Below are 23582 nucleotides of genomic sequence, written 5' to 3' on the forward strand. Positions count from 1 at the left end.
CCAGAAGAGGGCTACAGCTTTCTGCAGGGCCTATTCTGCTGTCCCCAAACTCTCCCAGCCCTGAGCTTGCCACCTGGGAAAGAGGATTGCCAATGTGGACCTGGAGACGCAGGCCCATGCCTCCCCCACCTTCTCAGAACGCTTCCCTCCAGCTCCTTTTGGCTCTGCGGCCGGGGGATGGCCATGCCCATGTCTCCCGGGATGACCACAGCTCTCCTCCTGCCCCTAGGCACCGGGCGATGAGCTGGTGGAGACGGGCGCAGCGGGTCCAAGACACAAGCCCCGAGGGTCCAGCCCACGGAGGTTGGGGAGGCGGCGGGTCCGTCCGGTGTCCCCTCCCTCAACCCCCGTCCCCGCGCCCCGGCCGTCCCCGGTTACCTGTGCGAGTCCTAGTCTCCCCCGGGGGACGCTCCCGCCGGCGCTCAGTACGGGCGATTGGCGTCTTTGGGCCGCTTCAGCTGCACCTTGAGCCTCTTCATGCCGATCTGGAATCCGTTCATGGCCTGGATGGCGGTCTGCGCGCTGGCCGGGTTGTCGAAGCTCACGAAGCCTGGCGAGACACGAGGGACGAGGGCCTGGGTTTCCACTGGGCTGCGGGGGCCGGGAGGGGTGGGTGGGGAGAAGGTCTGCGGGGCCGAGGGCGGCCCCTCCCTGCCCCCCGCCCGCCTGCGGGCGGAGGCGGGGCTCGAAGCTCCTCCCCCAGGGCCCCGCCCCGGCCGGCCTCACCCCCACCCCCTCCAGCCCACGTGCGCGTGGCCCCTCCCGGGGCTGGAGCTTCCGAGGCTCCCAGCCTCGCGGACCCGCCGGGCCCGGCCAGGCCTCCCAGCTCCACCTCGGCTTCGGGCGGCGCCCTCTCCCCCGAGCGGGGAGCCCGCCGGGCGGCGGGGCTCGGACAGGCGCGCGCCCCCCACCCCGGCCGGCCCCGGCACCTCAGCCCTCTCCTGTGGTGGGGCGGGACAGGGCGGACACACCTGAGGGTGGAGTTTATTGGACACTGTCCTCCCTGACAGGAGGGGGCCTGGCAGCGGGAGGGCACAGGGTGCCGGCCTGGGGAGAGAGAGGCGTGCGAGGGGGCGGGAGGGAGGCACCGCGGAGAAAACTGCGCCGCGTTTCGGGCCGCCCGCTTCGCGAGTGCCGCCCGGCCACAGGGGAGGGCAGAGGCGGGCAGTCCTCGCGGACCCCCACCCCCTCCCGGTCCTGGGCGAGGCTGTCCCCCACCGGGCTCTGGGGGACACTGGGGTTCAAGCCAGACCGACTCGCGTTAACCCACCACCTCCTACTCAGGGGCTCTCAGGCATCTCCCTCGTGTTTAGTACAATTCCAAGCCCAAGGAGCAGGTGCTGTTGCCCTGGACTAAGCATACGCCAGTTAATGTGTCCCCTATAACCTCCCCATAACAATAATAATAGTAACACTATCAGTAAAAAATCAGTGAAGAGCCTGCAGAAGTTTTTCTCACCCTTTCATTCCTCCCAACATTCCAGGATGGGATATAGAACCATCCATGGCTCCCAGTCACCTTCTGAAACACCAAGTTCCCAGACGGAGATGGATCAGGTTCCCAAAGTTCATTTCGAGGTCCCCTTTCTGAAACTCTGGACGTGTCTCCTTGGAGACTACAAGCTACATCAGCATTTCCCAGAATGGCCCTAGCAGGTGCTCCTTGAGAAGGGGCTTCCGTGGTCAGGTAGACTTATAGCCAGGCCCCTCTGGGACAGCTCAGGCACAAATAAAAACACCTACCTCCCACCCCAACTTCTCTAATAAGTAAAACTTTATCTCTTTGTTTAACTTAGTATTTCCTGGAATTTATTTGACTTAGAGGCCTTTTCTCCTGTAAAATCTGCCTTTTATTTATCTCTCCTATAAAATCTCCTTGCAAAATATATGAAACTAAGCTTGGCAAAGTTCCCAGGCCATCCTGCAAACCTGCCTCATTTGGGGTGCTTGGCCCGGAATAGCATTAGATATATAAGGGATAGATGTATAGACCCACTGAAGTAGAAGCTGTCTTCTTGGTTACTTGTCCCTGGTACCTCCCTCGCTCTCCCCTGTGGTGGCTGTTTCTCCCTATTTATCTTGCCCCAGACACTTTCCCCATGTGGCTTCTTTTCTCTTCCTTTTGCGTCCTTCCAGCATTTGCTCATATTTGCTCTTGCAGCACTGCACCATCAGAGACGGGGGCGGGTACGTGCATGTGAGCGCGCTCAAGAGCGGGTGAGCTCACGTGGAACCGGTCCGAGCCCGTCCCAAAGCTACACAACCAACATCTGTATAAGTCCATATGCCGACATAGATAGGAGAGATTATCCGTAGTTGAAGATTAGTGTGAATAATCCTCCCACCTTCTCCTCTCATCCCCTCCTGGCCCCTCTCCTCTGATGGCTAGTCAAGTTGTTAGCAGAGCAGACCAGTTTTCAAATACGTGAGATGTGTCTGTTATACTGCTCTCCCCCAAACTAACGCGGGTGGTTGAACTAAAACCTCTCTCCCTGTGGGGACAAGATAGCCTAACTGGGTGGCAGGTTACACCCCTCCCTCCTCCTCTGACCCACCAGCACGACCAGCTCTGACTCTGCCTTGCTACCTCCTACCCGCACTTGGTGGCTGTTTTTGCTAAGGAGGACACAGGAGAAAGACAAAGGGGGCTGGAGGTGCTGTGGTATAAAAGGAGGGGCAGCCACCGGGTGGGGAAGAAGGGGCAGAGGGGTCCTGGAGGAGGAAAGGCCAGACTTGGTGGAAGAATCTAGAGTCTCCAGAGGCCTGGGGGTTGGGAAGGACTCCAGGCTTGAAAGAACCTTTCTTCCTCAACTAATTTTGTTAACTGGCTAGCAGCCTGGGCAGGGAGCTTGCCCGTGACGGGCAGGCCCTGAGCACCCTCTCCCAGGGTTACTGTAAGTCTGCCTTCCCCGGAGTCCCTTCCCCATTCCTCCCACCTTGAGAAAGTGCCTGCCTCCCAGACCACAGGTAGGAGTTCCTCTTAGTGTCCTCGCCCAGCCCTTCTTTGAACTTAGCAACAATTAGTGCTGCACGAATGCTCACAAAAGCCTTTGGAAGATTCCGTTTATATTTATAAAAAGCAAGTGGGCTCTTAGAGGGATTCACTTGAACATAGGACCACATTTACAACAAAATGGCCCCTCTTTGGGGGAATAGAGAGAGATCTAGCACTTCTTGAGGGTCCACTCTGGCCAAGCCCATCACACACACTGTCTCATATAACCTCAGAACTTTCCTGAGGGCAGACAGCTAAAGCCCCCGTCTCTCACACGCGCGGACACTGAGGCTCAGAGAGTGAAATGACTTGTCCCTGAGTGCGTGCTGGAGTTGATTCTCACACAAAAGGCCTCTGGGAGAGTTGCAGAAGGCTCAGGTGCAAACCAAAACCCAAGAGGCTTAAGGAGAAACTGCTGGGCCAAGCAAGCATGGTGGATATATAGCACTGGAAGCTCATTGAGAAAGAGAGAAAAGAGCCAGAGTAGAGGAATTCAGAAGATTTTTTTTTAAAGCAGGCGAAAACCTCGGTCCTGGAGTACTTAAACAGGCTAACGGCGAGGTGGTGTTTGGGCAGGCTCTAAGGAAATGCCTTTGAAAAGCGGGGTTGCTCTGACATAGGGGCAGCCAGGGGCAGCACAGATGTACCAAGGGTATGGCTAGAGAGACCAAGCCTGCTCTACCCTACGTGCCCAGTGCTTTGTGGGCTCTTACGGGTCTTCTTTGATTTTATGTAACATCTGAGGCTTACTTAAAGGGCAAATGCAAGGATCTCCAGTTTGTTGTTTTTGCATATGTAATTGTGATTCGTCAGAAGAAATACTTCTCAAGCAGGGGACAGGGGAGAGGGGACGGGGTGCAGCCCTGTCTTTTTCTTTGGCTTTGTTTTCCCAGTACTCAAAGAGAAATGAGCTACTGAGGCAACGTTTTGCCACTGAAGTGCCACAAATTTCCAGGGGAAGGGACAATGGAGCAAAGATCTTGACTGCTCTGTCAGACACGCTCTAAGACCTCAAGCCCTTCATGATTCTGGTAAGTTGGTCCCCAAACTGGAATTTCCTCAACATGCTCTTCCTGATGCTCCTATACCATTGTACCTTCTCCCTCCACCTGGGTTCCCTGGCCAGCTCCTATTCTGTCCTCGCAGCCCCTGATTCTGGGCGTCAACCTGGAGATACTGAGCTCCTGGTAGACTCAGGTTCCGTAGGCGGGTCTCTGGGGACTGGACTCCTCAGTCCTTGGTGAATCATGAGTGGCTCTGGCCCCAGAAGGAAGGGCTGATGGAGGTGGAAGAAGAGGTGAGAGAGGGACTAAGGAGGAATGGAGGGAAGAGCTGTGGGGATGAGGTGGGACTTCCGGTCTGAAGCAAATCAAAACACAGGGTGCCCAGTTAATTTGGAATTTCAGATAAATAGTGAATACTTGTTTAGCGTAAGTATATCCCAAATATTGCTTGGGTCATATTGACTGTAACATTTGGGACGTACTTATACTAAAAATGCATCCATTGCTTATCTGAAAGTCCAATATAACTGGGCATCCTGTATTTTATCTGACAACCATACTCCAAATCCTCCCAAGTCCTCCCAACCCCACCGAATACCCTGCCACCAGGAAAATTTCCTGAAAGCTGTGTCTTCATTCTCTTAGGCTCAGCTCCAGGACCTCCCACCATCTTCTACTGCCTACACACCACATGAAACATCATCATCTGCATTGTCAAATCCCTCCCCAGCGGAGACCCTCCCTCACGGGTGGTCTCCCCTGAGCCCTTCTTTCTGCCCACAGCCTCTGGCTGCCCCACTCACTGGCCTTGACTTGTCTCATCCCAGCCCCACACCCTTGTCCATTCCTTCCTTCCTTGATATCCACCTGCCTTTCTTGTTACTCCATTACTTGGTGCCTTGCAGATTTCACTGCTGTTGAGTAGGTGTGACTTCCATCTAAGCTAAGATCTGAGGCTTCCTGAGGGCAGGGACCATTTCCTCTTCCTGACTCTTCAACAATGTGGCTCTGGTGGCCTGAGACGGGTGGGTGGGGGAAAGGAAGTTCATTGGATGGCAGGAGGGGAGCAAGGAGCAAGATAGAGAAGAGGGGTGGGGGCAGGACATGGAGATGGACGGAGGAAGCCAAGGGGAAGGCAGGGTAGCAGCCTCAGCTGGGCAGACCCCATCCCCAAGGATCATGGATCGTGCCCACTTTCATGCAGGGGCCACTCTGACAGTGGAAGGAGTGGGGCTGCTGGTGGACTCTGCATGCTGCCCCCTCCCACCGCTGCCCAAGGTGGCCCCTCCCCTTCTCAGTGGGTGGGAATGGGGACTTGGAGCAGGGAGGGGAACCTATGTCTTGGACTGGGAAGAGGGGGGATGGGGTGACGGGGAGCTGGGCGGGGAGTGAGCAGGGAAAGCCAAGAAGCCAAAAGTAGAAGAGAAAGAGTGAGAGATGGCAGCTGGGGCTGGGGTGCAGGGAGCACCTGGGCGCTGAGAGCTGTGTGGAGGAGCAGGTTAAAAGCAGTTGGACACCGGTAAGTTGGTGCGAGCACCGCCCTGTCCTAGGTGAAGCTAGTTGGTTTGTTATCTTTACCCACCAAAGCATTTACTTTGGTTAGTCGCCCGATCCACAAACACTTTCGAGGAGATGACATTACCGAAAGGGAGGAACATCTGCATCAGCTCAGCGTCCCCAAACTCCTGGGGCAGATGGTAGATGAACAGGTTACAGCCCTCGGGCCCTGCGGTGAGGGGAGGGGGTGGGGCGGGGGAGGAGGGATGGCAGGGTGGGGGAAAAGAGAGACAGAGGAGAGGTGAGCGAGTTAGGCAGCGGCAGCAGGGACGGGTGGGGGCGAGGTTAGGAAGGGGGGTCTCATCCAAGATCCAAGAAGAGTGGGGGCTGCTGAGCCCATGGTCTGAGCTCTGGTCTCTGCTCTGCCCTTGGGCAAGTCACTGAACCTCTCTGTGCCTCAGGTGCCTTTTCTGTAAAATGGATTTGTAACAGGCTGCCTGCCGGGTAACTCTGGGCTCCAGGGGCAGAAGTGATGAGTAAAAGGGGCAAACACGAGGCCTGATCAGCAGTGGAAATCAGGTGCTGAGGAGAGGTGGCGGTAGGGAGACCGGGGAGGACCTGCTGGGTCTCCCTCCTGCCAAGCCCCCACTCAGGGGAGGAAAGAGGGATTGGGCTGGGGGCAGCCATGCCAGGGGTGCTGGTTCAGGTGGGTGAGAAGCTTCACGTCACCTCCCGCACCCATGTGGGTGGCAGCTCAGCCTGTCCTCCTCCCTGGCCTGCAGCCACTCCTTCCCATCTGGTTCCCAATGGCCCCACCTTCCCCTGCCTCAAACCTCAGACTCAGCCCTGGTCTTGAAGGCAGAAGTCAAGATTTATCCTGACTCCTCCAGTGGGCCAGCCGGGCAGGAGGGTCTTCACAGCAGGGCTCCATGATTAGCCAGGGTACCCATGAGCCTCAATAAATGAAAGGCTCCCCACTTTGTTACAACAACAGCCCCGCCACTTCTATAGCTTGTCCTCTCCACTTCACAGATGAGAAAACTGAGGCCCAGAGAGGTTAAGTCACCTGACAAAAGTCACACAGCTAGTAGGAGGTGGAGCCAGGGTAGAGACCCAGGCCCTCTGACTCTAGTGTCTGTGCTTTCCTCTCTCTACCTCTCTTTCGTAAATCTCAGTGCCCCAGAAGCTCTGAACACAGCCGAGGACTTGGGTTCCTGAAATTTCCAGGTAGCTAAAGATTTACATTTTTCTTTTTAAATAACCCAAATGCTCAATTTAACTCTTCGAAATGGAAGTCTCTCCAAGATACTTCATGTTTCCTGCCATCTTAAGCATAGCATGCCACATATGAGTTAGCCTTTTAAAGTGTGGTCATTTCAATGGTTTCCAACCCATGAAGGACATGCAAAGGAATAGCTTCATTTGTCAGATTCGTGTAAGAACTGAGGTTCTGATCAGAGGCTAGTGGAAACTAAGCGCGAGCTCAAAAGTGAAGGCTGTAAGGCACCGACGTGGTCTGGTACGTGGCTTTCAGGGCCAGAACGAGCCATCCTGGTTCTCTGGGAAGGGCCCCACTGCCAGGTCGCCCGGCCCTGGAGCAAAGAGCTCGCTCTGAAGTCTCTGCCCTTCTCTTCCCTTCCTCTCTCCTCCCACCTTCCTCCTTCCTCCCTCCAAAGGCTCCTCTGACCACCAAAGCAGCCCTTTGAGCCACAGACCACCTTGGCCCTTGTCCCCATCCCCATGCCCCCGACTGCTGTCTCCCAGGCAAACTGCCAGCTGACGGCGCGTTCAGAAGCAGAACCGGCGCGAGCATGCTCCCTCACCCACTTCCGGGGTCCTTGGTTCGGGATCCCCCAAGCCCCGGTCACCCTCTCCTAGCCCATCCCCTCTAACCATGTGTGTTCCCTAGTTCATGCCCTGTGAATGTGTCCCCAGCTAGATGTGAGTCCCCCTGGGGCAGGAATCAGTTTGAAGGCCTAATCTAAGCCACACCCTCTCTAGGACCCCCACCCAGATACTCCCACACCCTCTCCCTCTCAGTGCTCCCTGAGTCTATACTCCATACTGTTCAGTCTGAGGCTCTTTTTCCTTTATGTCTGGTAGGTTTTCTCTCCAGCCAGAGGGGGCGCTCTCTAGAAGCTGGGGCATTTGCCTTCTCCTGTCCTCCTATCCACCTCTCCACCCCCACTTCAACCCCAGTACATGCCTTCTCTCCTCTGTCTGCCCTTCCCCATTCTTCAGAGCTTCCCTCTCTACTCATGCTGACACTTACTTGCCTTGAACTTGGGGCCCATGCTCCAAGTTCAAGTTCTGAAAACAGCTTTATGTGGATGTTATGTCTGTTGTCTTTAAAGAGACAAGGAGCCTTTGAGGGCAAGGTCCGTAGATTGAGTTCCATCAGCACGGCGTGCAGCTGAGCCCCACCAGCCTCCTGCCCCTCACCCTCAGCAAGGAGCCTACACCTTGTCTTACTCCAGCTGCCCCTGGGCCCTTGCTTTAGTCCCTCATTCACAGATCCATAGCCAGCAGGACTTTGGAGATCAATCTGCAGCCCAGCCTTCTGAGAAATGGTGAAATGGAGCTCCAGAGATAGAAAGTGACTACCCCTGGCCACCCAGCGGCCCCCAGCAGAGCCAGGAATGGACCAGCCCTGAGGGTCAACTTGGCCTCTCTGTGGGGCACATAGCCTCTGGGGATTCAGGCATCTGCTGGTTTTCAGGCTCAGCTCAAAGACAAGGAGCTGGAAGGAAAGTCCTCCCCAGCAAACAGTGTGTCCCAGTATTTCAATGGCATTACACAGGGGGAGTGACCATAATGTGAAGGGGCCATGGCTAGAGGGACATGGCTTTCTTCTTCATCCGTGCCTCCTGCAACACTGTGGACACAGCTGTGGTCTGGCTCCAACCCACCCTCAGCCCACCTCCCCCCCATCTCCAGGCTCATCTCATCCTTTGCAACACCCTTGGCTTTCACCTGCTGTTCCCCCACCTAGAATGCCTGTCTCCCCATCTGTGTGTGCTGAAGACCTCACCCTTCAGGGCCCCCTATAGTCTTCCTGACACCCCCGCCCCCAGCACCATGAGCTTACCCTCATATGTGAGATCCCATGGGCTGAGAGGAGGAGTGCCCACAGCCCCTGAAGAACCAGCACACCAAGGGCTCTGTAGATACGTGGGTTCACCTCTCACCCCTCCCCATGCCCTGCTCCCCAGGTTTGCTCGTCCTGTGCACCACATTCAGGGAAAATGGGGACTATAATGGTACATCCCTCCACCAGAGGGGAGGCTGTAGTGGCGAATGACCGCACAGGGTCTGGCCTAGGGAACAAGGCAGGACGGTGGGAACCGAAGCTGCTCAGACACAGAGAAGGTGTGAGAAGGAGTTCAGAGCTAGACGCGGAGGGTGGTGCACAGCGGGAGGTGGGGGGGGCAGGGCAGAGCAGGGGACAGATGGAGGAGGGCCCGAGTTTAAGGCCAGTGGCAGGGGCTGTTGTGTGTGTTTGTCAAAGCCAACACCCAACCTGCAGCTGTGTGTGTGTGTGTGTGTGTGTGTGTAAGGGGAAGGGGTGGCAGGCTTTAGAGACTTCTGAGCCCACAGACCAGAGAGATGCAGGCTGCTGACCACAGGGTGGGAGTGCAGTGACAAAAGCAGTAGCACCTGTGGGCACAGCTCTCTGTTCTGGGTCTGGGACAGGCAGCGCTGGGACTGCTGGGCCCTACCCCTTGGGGCTCTGATATGACTTGGAGTGGGTGGGAGGAGGGTAGGGGCCGGCAGACCTCTGGGCTACAGCCCAGTGAGGTGACCCCCCTGGGAGAGGGGGGGCCGATGGACCACCCCCACCCCCACTTCACCGATGGTAGCCCCAGTGTCATTCAGGCATGGGCTGGGGGCTTCACTATGGAGGACAACAAGGCTGAGAGGGAAGAGGCTGGCTGAGCTGGAAGTCAGACCAGACAACTTTCCTTCCAAGACTAAGCTCTTTGTGGTTCTGGCTCTAGACCTGGTCAGGGCCATCCCACCACAGGACTTTGGACCAGCAGATCCCCAGGATCATCCCCAGGACTAACCTATATCCCACAGCCCCAGGACAGTTGCTGCAAGGGCTCTGTGCCAGCCATTTGGAGACCAGTGGGACCTCCTGGCCATGTAGGCTACTGGTACAGATGTAGCTTTTCGTGGGGGTGGGGAGGACAGGACCTTGTTAGTGTTCCTGCCCCAGCAAACTGAGTTCTCGCAAGCCCACAGAATCCCCAAGAGTGGGCTGGTTTACCCAGCCCCTATAGGTCTCTAAGCTCTGGAATGAGAGGACACTGGGGGTCTTCATGATTCCCAGCCTCCCTGGGCCCACTGGCTTTGCCTGGCCCACCCTGTTCACACCAGGGCCTCTGGATCTGCTTTTCCAGGATCTCCTCTGCGACTAGGCCTGCACTGTGGCACCCCCAGCCCCTCCCTGCCCGTGGACTCCCGCCTGCCCTGGGAGCTCTGCCTGGCTGTCCCGGTCACCCAGAAGGTGCAACCTCGGTCCATGAGGAACTGGCCTCTCTACGGCCCCCATGCCCAGCCATGAGCGTTACTACCCCCCTTCCCTGGGGCAGAGGGGATTCTTGGACGCTCCCACCACCCAGGTTTTCAGACCTGCCCACCAGATGCCCAACCCCCAGCTTGATGGAGAGCGCCGCATCTCATAACCCTGCCGTCTTCCCTCGCCCTCAACACAACATACAAACATGGTCATCTTTCCAATAAAGCACCCAGCCAAAGGCCCAGGAGAGCCTCTTGGGAAAGAGAAGGGGGCGGGGAGGGGCCTGGGAGCCCGCTTGCAGACTCACCTTCTCTCTGTTGCTGGGGGATCATTGGAGGTGGTTGAGGAAAGGCCTGGCTTATCTGACCATAGGCAGCAGGGTAGGCGGCTGCTGGAGGGCCAAAGAGGAGAGGCGAGAGCAAGACACAGTGACAGTCACACAGAAGGAGACAGGGTGAGAGGCAGAAAGAAAGAGAGAAATTTCAGTGTTAAGCAGTAAAAGCAGACCAGCCAAAAAGTGCATTTCAGTCCAGCCACTTAAGGTAAAGCCAGCTTTCAGGAGAAAGGGAGAGATGGCACAGCGAAGATCAGACATGTACATGTGTTTGTGTGTATGGGGGTGTGTGGGGTGTGTGTGTGTGTGTGGCCAGCCCAGGGGAGGGAGTGAGAGGAGCGTGACTGACAGCTTGCCTTGGGTTTCCTATAGTGGCTTCCCATTCGATGACCCAAGGCCACCTACTGGACCTAGGGCTGCCTCTTGTCACCCCTCTTTTTTTCTAGCTCTGGCTGCCTATCCTCCCTTGTTCCCTGCCATCCTTGCTCATGCCAACTCCTGCTACTTGCGTATCCTGGGGAGGGGGTTGGAAGAGGTGGAAGGTTGGAACTGCTTTCCTTCCAGGGTTGCTCCTTGCCTCAAACCCAGGCACCTAAGCTTCCAGGGCCAGTGACTGTGGACTGCGGTGAGCGGCACCCCAGCTCCAGCCTCAGCCCCCATGCTGCTGTGTGGTTTGGTGCTCCTGAACAAACTGGCCTGACAGCCCCGTGGGAAAAGAAATCTAGCCTCAAAGGCGAGTAACTGCATGGCAAGGTCAATGCTTCAGCCTGGCTCACCAACTTGCCTGAAGTTCTGACCACCCACCACTACAAGGGCACCCATGGGAAATTCTGCCTGAACGCTAGGGGGCCTGCAGAGGGGAAGGCAGCCTGGAGAAGGGGTCTCTGGGAGCAGAGCTCTCCCTTCTTTCAGCGAAGCTCCCCACTCCTCCCTTCCCCCGCCTCCCCCCCACAGTTCTGGGCCCTGGCCTGGTGTGGGGAGGTTGCCCTGGTGTCCAGGCGGGCATGGGGAGATGAGCAAAGCTGGGGGAGAGCCATGGGGACGCGCGGGTACTAACGACCTGCATACTGCTGCACTCCAGCGTAGGCCTGCTGCAGGGGGTCCGCGGCGGTGGGGCTCTGCGCTGCAGGGGAACCAAGGGGGCAGAAGTCAGCGGTGCTCACCCAAACCAGCACCTCCCCCACCACATGCATGGGGAAGACACTGTGGCTTTATTGGTGGTGTCTGCCCTGGGGCAGGTATCAAAGAGGAACCCTGAGTGCCTGGACCCTGTTGGGGTGCCCTGTTCCCCAGTCTAGGGCCCTTAGTAAGGTGAAGGTTGCCCACCCTGCCTGAGGCATGCAGGCTGCAGTAGGGTGGTATGGATGCTTCATGCAAAAGGCTGGGAAGGGCTGGGGAGGGCTGGGAAGACCTGGGAAGGAGATGCCGGAGGAAGCTTGGCGAGGAGGGGCTTAGTAGGGACACATGAGGGACTTGGCCCTGGAGAAGTGCTGTGGAAAAGTGGGTAAGGGGGCCAGAGGCTGTCAGGAGGGTGGTCTCATCCTCACCATCCCCAGCATAGTTGGGGCAGAGCCCAGCTGGGTAAAAGAAATGGCACAGGAGGCCTCCCCCTGCCACTCAGTCCTCCTGGGCCACCCATGCCTGCTCAGACAGAGGGACCCTGTCCTTTAGGCTCAGGGAGTTTGCACAAGGCATGGGGGCTTCCATTCCTAGGACTGACCACACAAGTGAGATCCCATGGGCTGAGAGGAGGAGTGCCCACAGCCCCTGAAGAACCAGCACACCAAGGGCCTTCCTCCAACCTGAATTTGTGACTCTTGGTTGTCTACTGCCCCGTGCAGGAAGAGGACCCTTATGCTGAAACTTTGGCAAGAAACTGGGGGCAGCTGGATTGGGGAAAGTCTTAGTTTCTGCTGTGTCTTCAGAAACTCAGGCAAAAGCCTGGTACATGGGCCAAGGTGGGCACTGCCTTCGGTGACCATGGCTTGTGGGAGTGGGCTGGCCTGGGAGGCCCAGGGAGGTGAGTGGGCACAGATCTAGCCACAGTATGTTTAGAGCAAACAGGATAACACAGGGAGGCAGCAAGAAAAACATCTGAGCTTATCTGCCTGGTGACCTGGGCCAGCAAAGCTAATGGGCAGTGCCAGCCTTAGGGGCCTTGTAGACCAAGAATTCCCAAAATTCCTTTCTGAGCTGTTGTTTCTGAACTTCAGCAACACTCAACTAGAACGATAGCCCCTGGGCCTCCAGGCAGCCAAGGGAAATCCTGGGGCAGAGATCACTTAAAGACACGGTGGGCTGCAGCAGGGCATTGCTCGAGGGGGGGCAGGACAGCTGAAGGTGGGCCCCTGTCCTATCCCTATCCCTCTCTTTCCCCCACGGTGGTGGCAACTGGGGTCAGGAGCTCTCAGGGCTGAAGATATGGTGAGGGGCTTAGAGGGGCATCCCCTCCTTCCTCCTGCTGCTCTCTCTCCTGACCCTCCACCAGCCTCAGCTCTCTGGAGGGAAACCCACATCCAGTTTGTTTTCTTGGTCTCCCCAGCTGCTCTACCACTTAGTGCCTTTATGCAAATTGGAAAAAGGTGTCTCTGTTTCTGGGCACACAGTTTGGTGTCTGTGTAAAATAAAACCTACACAACTTACATGACAGTCACCCTCCAAACCCCACACACAGCGCAGCATAGCAATTGCTCAGTGAATGCTGTGACATAAGGAAAGAATGAATGGTCTTTAGCATGTAAAAAGCCACCCCTTCAAGGGTGTTATGTGGCAGTAAAGGCCATACTGTGTGTTTCCAACATGATCTTGATGAGCAAGAAGGGAGAAAAGAGAAGGCACCTGGGGCTAGGAAGTGGAGAAAAGCATTTCTGAGGCCCCTCTCTACTTCTCTGCTTAATGACCTCATTAGTAACTGCCAAAGAGTGAACGTTTTGAAGGATCTCGCTCATTACAGCAGCTTCAAACTCCGCATTTAAAGACGGTAAATTAATTTTTTTAATGTACTACTTTTCTCCTTTCCTTCCCTCCATCCCTCCCTACTGCTCTGGCAGGGAATTGTTTATGTGATGTGGCAGATTGTTACAAATAGGGGAGAGAAACATTTCCAAATTCCATGAGGGAAATAGCTCACAGATGCTGGTGGGGGTGGGGAACAAACAGGTTCGTCAAAATCCACAGCTCCAGATGGGCTTGTGGGCATGGAGGAGGGGGAAATGAAACCACCCAGATGTGCTGGGGACTGTATCTCCCAGCCCAAGAGCCTGAGGCAGGAGGAGCCCAGGAACCTGAGATTGGTGGGCTTTCTCCTACCTCCAGCTTGTCAAGCGCCAGCCCTGCCTCCCTTGCCAGCCTGGAGTCTTAATGCTGAAACAACACTCCAGATCCTCGGGGCCCTGCTGCTCTCTCTAGGCTTTCCGGGCTTCTTCTCTATGCACTGAGAGGTGAGTTGAGGGGCAAGGACTAGGACAAGACTAAGGACAACTCCAAATTCAAAGTCAGGACATTATCCCCTCTTTTTCTCTAGCACAGTAACCTTGTGCTCTGCTGCTGCTGCTGCTGGAACTTTTATATTCTCTGAATGTCTGGGCCTCACTCCAGACACCAAAACCACAATCTCTGGGCTTCTGTGGTTTTACAAAGCCACACGGTGGGTTCTGATGGGTAACCAGAGTGGGAAGTATTACTCTGCCCCCCACTGCCAATCCACTCGAGGCTGATCTCCTCTGTCCTGGTTAGGCCAACCTCCTCACCATCCCTGGCCCCTGCAGGCAGGCCCCCTCTTCCCACTTGGCCTCCAGGATAGCTGCTCCATGAGATGTGCTCCTTGTTTGTCCTCTCCTCTCCAATGCCTGTCCATTGTTCAAGTCCAACCTGAGCCTCCTGTCAGGACAGCTCCATTGGGTATCTTCAGCCTACAGAACTCTCCCTTCATTTCAATCCTTTAGCACCTCATGTTGGAGAACATTCACTCTTGATCACACACCATTCTGCTTATTGTTTCAACACTCTGTCCATGTCTATTGTGCTCCTGATTGGACTTTGACCTCCCATAGGCTTACATCCTTCCCTCCTTCTGGGCCCCCCTTTCATCCAGCACAGATTGGGCACTGACTTGTACTTATGGGGACTCTGTAACCTTATCACCTGCCCTCTGGGAAGGAGGACAGTACTCTTCACATCTCTGACACATTGCCCCTTGCTAGTCTACTCTAGGGCTTCGGGCCCCAGCTCTCCTGCCCTGTCCATCCTCAAGACCAGAGACAGGAGCTGCTTCAAGTCAATTGGACAGTCCCACCATGGGAGAAGTGCTAAGTTTGAGAGAAACAAAGTTAATCAGAAACCGGACTCCTGGATCTTCTGTGTACCAGAATTCAGGAGAAAGCAGGACCTGGGAGCTGTCCGAGGTTCCGATCCTCTGTCCAAAGTGCTGACCAGGGTTTTGCATGCACAAAGGAACTGAACAGGTATGTACTAGCCATGTCAATCTATCAGCCCTTCCTTCCCAAAAGACTCTTTTCCTACTTAACACTAAATGTAATTATTCTTTTAGCTTCTATCCCCTTACTTCTTATAGGTCAAATTCACTCTCAATTAATTTGCAGTTACTAGCCTCTTTACCTGGTTGTACAATCACACCTACTCTTTTTTTTTTTTTTTTTACCCTGAAGGATCCCCAGGAATCCAGTTCCTTCACTGCTGTTCCTTCTCAGTCACCTCTGAGACTGATACTTCAAAAAAGATGGGAATTTAGTATCTCCCACCAGAGGTTCCCTGAGGGAAGGCAGGAGGCTGTCCTCCCTGATCACCTTTGGGACTCCACCAAGGAGGAGATGGAGGGCAGGAGCCACACATTCCCTGTTATAACAGCAAGGGAAGGGACAGAATGGATGAGGAGTGTGATGCATGGGTAAAAAAGGGCTGCTAGATGTGCTTACCTGGATAGGGATGGATGCCATTGGCAAACACAGCTTCTGCAGCAGGTTGCCCATTGGCCTGTGGGGGGAGGCCAGTGAAGCCGTTCACCCCAATGGGGGATGGGATGCTAGGCACAGCTGGTGCAGTGATGCCCGGAGGGGTGCTGCCACCTGGTTTCAGAGGTGGAGAGGGGTAGAGGAGAAGGGAAGGCAAGCAGAGCAAAGGTGAGGGAGGCCAACCCATCTCCTGGCTCCAAGGACCTGGGCATAGACTTGGAACTCACACACCAACTCAATCCTATCTGAATTACACCCTGGATTATCTCCATGCCTGGAGTGTGCCACTCATCCCAACTGTGTTCACCCTTCAAAGCAGAGTCCAAATCACACCTCCCCCCAAAAGATTTCCCTAACCACTGACCAATCAACCTTGGAACTGCAGCACATAGACCATTCTCAGTGCCCTTGACTTTCGTCATACTTGTTCTTCCTTTAGCCTTTTTCAGTGGTCTTGCTCACCCTAGTTAAGTCAGGGTGGGCTAGTCCTTGTTTAACCACCAATGGGCTTCTAAGTTTCTGGCTCTGCTCTCTTGTCTGGGTCACTGAGGGGCTGATCTGCCTCCCCGGGAAGGAGTTTTGCTACTCAGATAAAGGAGGTCTTAATTCTGGAGTTCCCCTGCAATGAGGGAGAGAGGACTTTGCAGAGTCCAGACTCAGTCCTATTCACACACAGTTGCCACCTTGGCCTCCTCCAGTTGAGATAATGGTGATGCTCATTATGGCAAGGGTAAAGCTGGGGTCAAATGATAGTATGCTGTGCCCTCTCTGAGACAAGTGGGTGCAACCCAAGATGTGGCTGGTACGGTTGTTGTACTGAGGGCTCAAAGGTGGAAAGGGCCTTCCTCTTCATGTAGGAAGCAGGTTATCTCTGTGGATGAGAACCTGAGGCTGGCCTGGGCTCAGGAGTGTCCCTAAGTAGGGGTAGTGCTCAAGTTGGGCATATGGATGGCCCAGTCTTTTATGGATTTTATCAGGGAAAAGAATAGCTCCTGGGTGTAAGGAAGGCTGCTGCTATGACTTGAGTGTGGAGAGCCAAGGAAACCTGGTGAATGAAAGCTTGGGCTGTTGGGCCAGCCTTGGGACTAGACAGGGTTTTCTCAACTTTGACACTATTGACATTTGTGGTCAGACATTAGTTTGTTGTGGAGGCTGTCCTTTGCATTTTTGGATGTATAGCAGCACCCCTGGCCTCTTCCTACTAGGTTAGAGTATCACCCCCTTCCCCAAGTTATGACAACCAAAAAGGTCTCAGGACATTGCCAGATACCCCCAGGTTCGGGGAGGGACATAAAAGTATTGCCCTAGTTGAGAATCACTGAACTGGATGATAACCAAGAATCAATTAAAAACACACTTTGTGAGCAGGGCTGTCTCCAACCCCCTGTCCTTTAATAACTCTGAGGTTCTCTCCTGAGTGTTGTGTAGTTCTCTTGGGAGAAGCCAGTGAGCCTATGTTGGGTTAAAAGAAAATTTAAAAATCAGCTCCTTCTATGCTTGGCCCAAGGACCAAACAAGGCCGCAGGATGGGCAGGGCTCCTCTCCCCTCAGACCCTCACAGGGAGATGTGTTCATACCAATCTCTTTCCAAAACAATTTGAGTGAAATTCCCACCACCCTGAAATCACATCATGGACTTCATGGGGCCCACAGCCCATCTTCCCTTGGGTCCCAGGAAGTAGAATATTTTTGAGACAAACTGTCAAAAGATGAGGCCTGCTTGGGCCCAGATGCCATGGACTGTTTGCCACAGGATGGCCCTGTGGTGGTAGCTGCTGGCTCACCTGAGGTTGGGGTCATGGGTGCGGCTGCCAAGCCGTTCATGTTGAGGGCCGCCATCTGCTGCATCTGGGCGGCGGCGAAGGCAGCCATGGGGTTCAGGTAGCCACCCTGCGCGACTGATGCCATTAGTGCCGCCTGCTGCTGCATCAGCTGGGGCAGAGGGAGTGGAAAAAATATCATGCGCTTCCGGGGGGGCAGCCCTCCCCACCAGGGGTCTCAGCTCCTGGGCATCAACTTCCTAGGCCCTGAACCCCACCCACCCCAGAGAACCCTGATGTCTCCCCTATTCCTGCCCTAGTTCTCAATGGCTATTAGAAACCACTCCCTAAGAGGTGACTATTCAAAAGTAATGGTAGACTCTTGGAGACTCTAAAGTTGTTGTAAAGAGTGGGGGGAAGGGACTGCCCCATGGGTGTTGTTCAGCCCCGTGGAGGGCTGTCATTCATGGAGATGTGACACCCAAAGCTTTAGAGACATGTTGGATGAGGCTTTGTAGAATTAAGTTTGTGTGGATTTCTGTCCAAATGTTCTCAGAAAGGTGGGTGGGGACTGGGGAGGTTGGTAAAACTGGCTAAATGCCAACAGTGCTGAAGGAGTGAGGAGGGGAGCTTGCGTTGTTAGAACCAGAACTGGACTACCTCAGTGCACCCATGTGGGGGTTGTGGCTACAAGTGTTGGGGGCAGCCCCAGGGAGATGCTGGCAGAGGAAGCCCCAAGGTGGAAGACAGAAGTTGGTGGGCAAGGGGCTTGGGGGGGACTGCAGCAGAAGTATTGGTGTGATGGGCTTTGGGGAACCTGACAGACCCCTGCTAGGAGTGAGCAGAGTCCTGAGCACACTCTTCCATGAGTGGGGCTGAGAGTGGGGTAGTGACAACCAAACCTGAATCTCTCACCCCTTCCATTTGGTGCTTTCTAGAATTTGACTAGCGGGGGAAATTGCTGCCCTGCCTAGAAGCCTTCTCTCCGTCTCCTCCCCTTAAGAACCAGGACATCAAACCATCTCTTTCTGGCAGCCACCCTGGACTGAACCAGACTTCTCTCAACCCCTTCTACTTCCTGGATTCATTCCCGACCACTCACTCCTCACTCTCCAAGCTGGAGCAGTATTTTTTGACCAGGGACAGGGCTCCCCTTGGCAAAGTTAGGTGCCCCTGCTCTGGGGCTCTGAGCAGAGCTAGCTGGAGGACCGTTGCGCAACCACCACCACCCCCACCGCTGCGCCCCCACTTACTGCCTGTGCGTAGGCGCCGTAGGCCCCGAACGGGATGGCCATGGGGTTGAACATGCCCATCTGGCCAGCCATCTGCTGCATTCGCCGCATCGTGCGCTCCTTGTCAGTGTCGGCGAACTTGACCACCAGACTGGATGAGGCTCCCTGCAGCCGGGACTGCACGTGAGGCCCACCCGCCCTAGCTGCTTGCTCCCAGCTGTCCAGCTGTCCGTGCCCCTGGCCTAGCCCCTCCCTCTCCTCTCCACGAGGCACTACTGTAGGCTGGAGGGTGGACGAGCACAGGTACACACCCAGGAGTCTGGGGTCTTAACACAATTGTGGGCATTGTCTACCTGGGAGACCGCGAGCCAGTTCCTTATATCTGGGCCTCAGTGTTCTTGTCTGGGACATGGGGACAGTGGTAATGCCTTCCTATCTCATGGGGAGGTAGTGAGAGTGGCAAGTGTTTTGCACTGTATGGGCTGAGTGCAAGGGTGGGCAGGGGCCCTGTGGGTGCTCTGGGTTGGGCGGGGGTTTTGCCCTTCCGTTGTCCAGGGGTGGCCGCACTCACCGGCATGGTCTGGCTGCCATGCAGCGCGTTGATGGCAGCTTGCGCCTCAGCGTGGGAAGAGTACTTCACAAAGGCGCACCCTGGGTGGGGGGGACAGGAAAGGCTGAGCCAGGGCCCAGAGAAGGCCAGAGAAACACGAGGACTGACAGGCGGGGCATGGGAAGGGCCCAGGGGACAGGATGCATCCAAGAAGAAAGCAGAATGGGTGTGATATAAAGACTGAGAGAAAAAGAGAGACACCATGAAACGCGACACAGAGAGAAAGACCTCGTCCCACCTTGTCCCTTCCAAGCATCCCTCTCAGGCTTGCTGGTCTGGCCAGCTCCTGGCAGCTTAGAACTCCGCCCTCAAGTGGGCGTGTGCCGGCTCCCCACCCTGACCAGCCTGACCCCGGCTCACCCTTGCTGTTGCCGTCTGGCCCACGCAGGATGGTGCACTCTTCAATGTTCCCGAAGGCCTCGAAGAGGCGGCGCACGTCGTCCTCAGACTGCTGCTTGTTGAGCATGCCCACAAAGAGTTTTCTATCTTCTGGAACAAAATTAGGAGATGCTTACCCGGGCCGGGGGCCAGGCGGCGTTGGGGGCGGGCCCTGGGGAACAGGGCTGGGCCTGCCCGTAGGAGAAGGGTTGCAGGAGAGAGGGAGAAGCTGGGCAGAAGCGCGGGCGAGGGCTCAGACCCGGAGGGGGAGAAGGGGCAGCAGGGAGAGGGCAGGGTGGGTTTGGGCATAGCTAGCTGGGCAGGGATGACTGCATGAAGGGGCTAGGGGGAGAGGGAGGGCATAGCCAGAGGGGAGGTGCAGGAGGAGGGGTTGGATAAGGAGGGAGCTGGATTGCAGCGACTCTGCCCCCTCCTGCCTGAAGGGCAGGCCACAAGGCAAGGGCGCGAGGCCATTGGTCCACCGCTCACCTACAGCAGAAGGGTCATTCATGCAACTCTTTGATCACTTCTTCCCTCCTCTTAGACACAAACTATCTTCCTCCTCCACTTTCAATCATAGATGTCAGAATTAACTCACAACAAACCATTTTGCCACAGGGCCTTTGCCTATGCTGTTCCGCCTGCCTGAACACCCTTCACATCACAAGGCTGATTCCTTCTCTTCTTTTTCCAGGTCTCGGTTGAAATATTGCTTCCCCATCAATGCCCCTCCTCCACCTCCCCTTTATTCTCTGTCTCGGCCCCTCCCTCTCATGGTCTGAATTTCAGAGGACAATTATTTACTGCATTGCCCATGTAGCTGGTTTCTGTCTAGCTCCCTGCCACTGACCCTCCTCCCCCACCCCATTATACTCCTGGGGAAGAGACCAGCTCTCTACTGGAGCAGCAGTACCTTGCACATAGTAGGCCCTCCGGCCAGAGTGATGGAATGAGTGAATGCTCTATGCCATTCTCAGGGACACATCTCCTCTCTATCTCACATGATTTTACCTCCTTGGTCTGGGCCTTCCTATCTGTTCATGCTGCAAAATTCAGCCTTGGGAGCTTTTGGAGAGCCTGTTTCTGAGGACTGGGCTCCCTTCACAGCTCCCCTACACTTGCGTTGAGTACCACATGATTTATTGACATAACTCAGCTATGTGCTTAGGCTGAGAGAGACCACATTGGGTTGTGTGGATCTGTTATCAACTGTGGCTTCAAAAAGATCTCCCACCTCACAGGCTCTTATTTCAATGTGACTTCATGCCTCCTGCTGAGAGGTAGGGCCTATGTTCCCTTCCCTTGAATCTGGGTGGAGCTTCTGATTGCTCTAACCAATCAAGAGTCACTGAAGTGATGCCAGCTGACTTTCAAGTCCAGGTCATAAAAGGGATTAGCTTCCACTCAGTTCTCTTTTGGGAATGCTTGCCCAGTAGAAGCCAGACACTACGTTGTGAAGAACACCCGAGGGGCCCACACTGTCAGTGCACACAGCAAGGGACCCAGGTCCCCAGCTGACAGCCAACATCAACCACAAGATGTGGACATGAATGAGTCCTCAGATAATGCCAGCCCTCAGCCTTTGAGTTTTCCAGCTAAGGTCCAGACGTCCTGGAGCAGAGACAGGCCTTCCATGCTGTGCCCTGCCTGAATCCCTGACCCACGGAATCTGTGAGCATAATAAGGGTTATACTATGCCCCTCACTTTGGGGCTAAGTCGTTATGCAGCCACAGCAGCTGGAACAGGGCCCTGTGGTGACAGTGCTCAGCAGGTGCTCACTAGGTGTGTGCTGACTGTGAAGGACTAGCATACACAGGTGCACCCAGCAAAAGCTGCTGAAATGCACCCCCCCCCCCGCCCCAAGCTTCGACCAGTCATATGTTTATGGTTTACTCTGAAGGCAGGGGCACTCTGGGGCCATGTCCCTCTGTATTCAAGGCCGTTGGTACCTCCCTCCCCAGAGAGTCCCCCTAGCCCACACTGCCAGGATAGTTCACATAGAGCTGAGGGGCTGTCCTGGTGGCAGGAGCAAGACAGAGGAGACGTCTGGGCCCTTGCACTCCTTCACAAGCTGCCCCAGAGTCTTCCTCTTCAGGAAGCCCTAATGCCGCTCTGCTGGTGACCCTCACCAGAGCACTCCACACTGAGCAAATTATAGTTGATGAGGTGGCCCTGGGTGCCAACTCCTTCCATGCCCTGCAGGGCATCATTGCCAGTTCCTGTTACCAGTTCTGGGTCAGGGCACACCAGCTTGGACCTCCACCACTGGTGGGCGTCGGCCAAAGCTCTGGGCCTGGAGGCCTGTCCCTGCCACCTTCCCCAGCCTGGGCTGCTCAACCAGGCTAGCCAGACCATGGCTGGGCTGGATACACCCTGCCTTCTCTCCAGGCCTCACCAACCCCAGGCTCTGGGCTTAGGGAGAAGAGACTGGGAAACCACAAGAGAGACAGTGGAAAGGGGTGAAGCTGAGGAGGGATGGCAGGAGATAGACTTAGGAACAGAGAGGGAGGGGAAATGGTGAAGATGGACAGAGTGAAAAGAATTTGAAACAAAAAGAGCAAAGAGACCAGCAGCAGAAAAGGACTGAGATGGAGGAGAGGTGGGAGCGCTTGTTTTTAACTCCAGAAGCAGCAACACCACTTTATGTGATGTGAACTGGGAGCTTTTAAAGCCTTTAGCAGAGTAGTTCAAACTCCTCCCCAGGCTCAGAACAGGGCTCCCGCACCCCAAACCCCACCCCCAGTGCCTTTGAAAGGCTCCCATCCAGAAAGATAAAAAAGTGAAAACCACCCCCTGCTAATACCAGGCCCTCCAGCTTACAAATTGTTCCCCAGGGGAAGGAAAAAGGAAGGGAAGAGAAGGCCCCTCCTCAGCCAGAGCCTCATTTACATGCTGGGACTGCAGCGGGCGCCTTCTTTCCTGATGTCTGAATATATTCCTTTATTATCATTATGACAGCTTTCTGATTGCATTAAAATTCATCCACACGTGCCTTTCTATCCAGCCACTTCCCTTTCACTAGGGTTTTTTTACCCCCCTAGTTCCTTCTTCCCCTCCCCTGAAATCTCCCTTTACTCTGCAGTTCTCAGTTCTAGGCCTGAGCTCTTTCTTCTTGAGAACTTTCTAAGTGAAGCGGGCCAGGCTTCCCCTCTCCCTGTCTGGCTGGATTTCCCTAGGAAGCTTCCACTACCTTTCCTTCTGGAAGGCTGCTAGAAACCACAGAAACCTGGCTCTAGCCTCACTTCTTCCAGGCATTCTTGGATGACCCCACCCAATGCGTAGGTTAGTTTGTTTCTGAAATCTTCAAATGGATTAATTTTGCACCTTCTTCATTTCCAGTTGGCTTTTGTCACTGGGTGGGTGATGCTAAGCCTTATCTTTCAGACCAGGGGCTGGAAGGACTCTGAGTCCAAGGGTGGATGTCCTCCTTCCAGCCCAGGTGCCCTGGCTCAGACCCCGGCAGCCCTGCATTCCAGCTGTGCAGCGGCTCCCCACCCCAGGGTTTTGGTCTATAAAACTAGGAAAATCTAGGGCCTCCTCACATGGTCGGTGCATGCCTTCCAGGCAATGCTGTGGGGATGGAGCCTGGCCAGCGGTAATGACAATGGTGACAACCATTGCTCAGGGTTCTCTGTTTGCCCTGCCCTGAATTGAGAAGGAGACAGAGGTCAGAGAGGGAGAGAGGTCCAAGGATCAACATCTGGCATGGGGTGGGGGGAGTAGCACTAGAAGTAACAGGTTGGACCGGACTCAGGCTGTGGCTGACCAGTGGAGATGGCCAACTTCCCCCAGTCTTCCCACCCCCTGTGCCCTCCTCCCCCTCTGGCCACGTTCCCGAGGGGCTGTCCCCAAGCTGTGTCAGATGAGCAATGGCACCATGTGGCTGGTGTCTTGGACTTGATGCCAACCTAGTGAGAGTCTCAGAGAATGACTCAGTTTCCTCAGCCAGTTCCCACTCCCTCCAACATGGACACAGACCCCATCCTCCTGGGACAGGCTGAGCAGTCTTTGACCATAGCCCCCCTGCCTGAGTGACAGGTGTCCCTCCCCAGTGAGCCCTCGGTCTGAGCCCTTTGTTGGGGTGTGAGGGTGCTGCTGCTCCTCCCTGGAGATGTTCAGACAGGTGCTGGTGGAACTGGGCCATGCAGGCCACCTTGAAGGGAGGTGGGGACAGGACAGATCTCAGAGCCAGGGTTTGAAGACGCCCCTGGGTGGCCGGTTGCAGAGACCTCGCAGGGCCCAGACATGTGGTGAGCAAGTGGAGGCTGGTTTAAAGCCC

At 55.4% G+C, this 23582-nt stretch overlaps 1 protein-coding gene across 31 annotated transcripts in view; it reads right to left on the reverse strand.

Moving 5' to 3' along the window:
• Positions 1–23582, reverse strand: part of CELF4 (CUGBP Elav-like family member 4) — a 291991-nt gene that overhangs the window by 8380 nt on the left and 260029 nt on the right. For 4 of the 31 annotated variants that reach the window (XM_024580487.3, XM_045187652.2, XM_024580488.3 and 1 more), the window contains exons 4-13: positions 19285–19410; positions 18886–18965; positions 18336–18479; positions 17107–17254; positions 15287–15436; positions 11410–11475; positions 10326–10409; positions 5642–5725; positions 972–1047; positions 379–550 (exon numbers count right to left, since the gene is read on the reverse strand). In XM_024580487.3, coding sequence (XP_024436255.1) covers positions 379–550; positions 972–1047; positions 5642–5725; positions 10326–10409; positions 11410–11475; positions 15287–15436; positions 17107–17254; positions 18336–18479; positions 18886–18965; positions 19285–19410 — 1130 coding nt within the window. Of the gene's footprint in view, positions 1–378; positions 551–971; positions 1048–5581; positions 5726–10325; positions 10410–11409; positions 11476–15286; positions 15437–17106; positions 17255–18335; positions 18480–18885; positions 18966–19284; positions 19414–23582 lie in introns of all 31 variants that reach the window. The other 27 variants (XM_024580486.3, XM_024580481.3, XM_024580482.3 and 24 more) reach the window with 15 other exon arrangements.

The sequence above is a fragment of the Desmodus rotundus genome, chromosome 10, assembly GCF_022682495.2.
Source record: "Desmodus rotundus isolate HL8 chromosome 10, HLdesRot8A.1, whole genome shotgun sequence".
Lineage (NCBI taxonomy): Eukaryota > Metazoa > Chordata > Mammalia > Chiroptera > Phyllostomidae > Desmodus > Desmodus rotundus.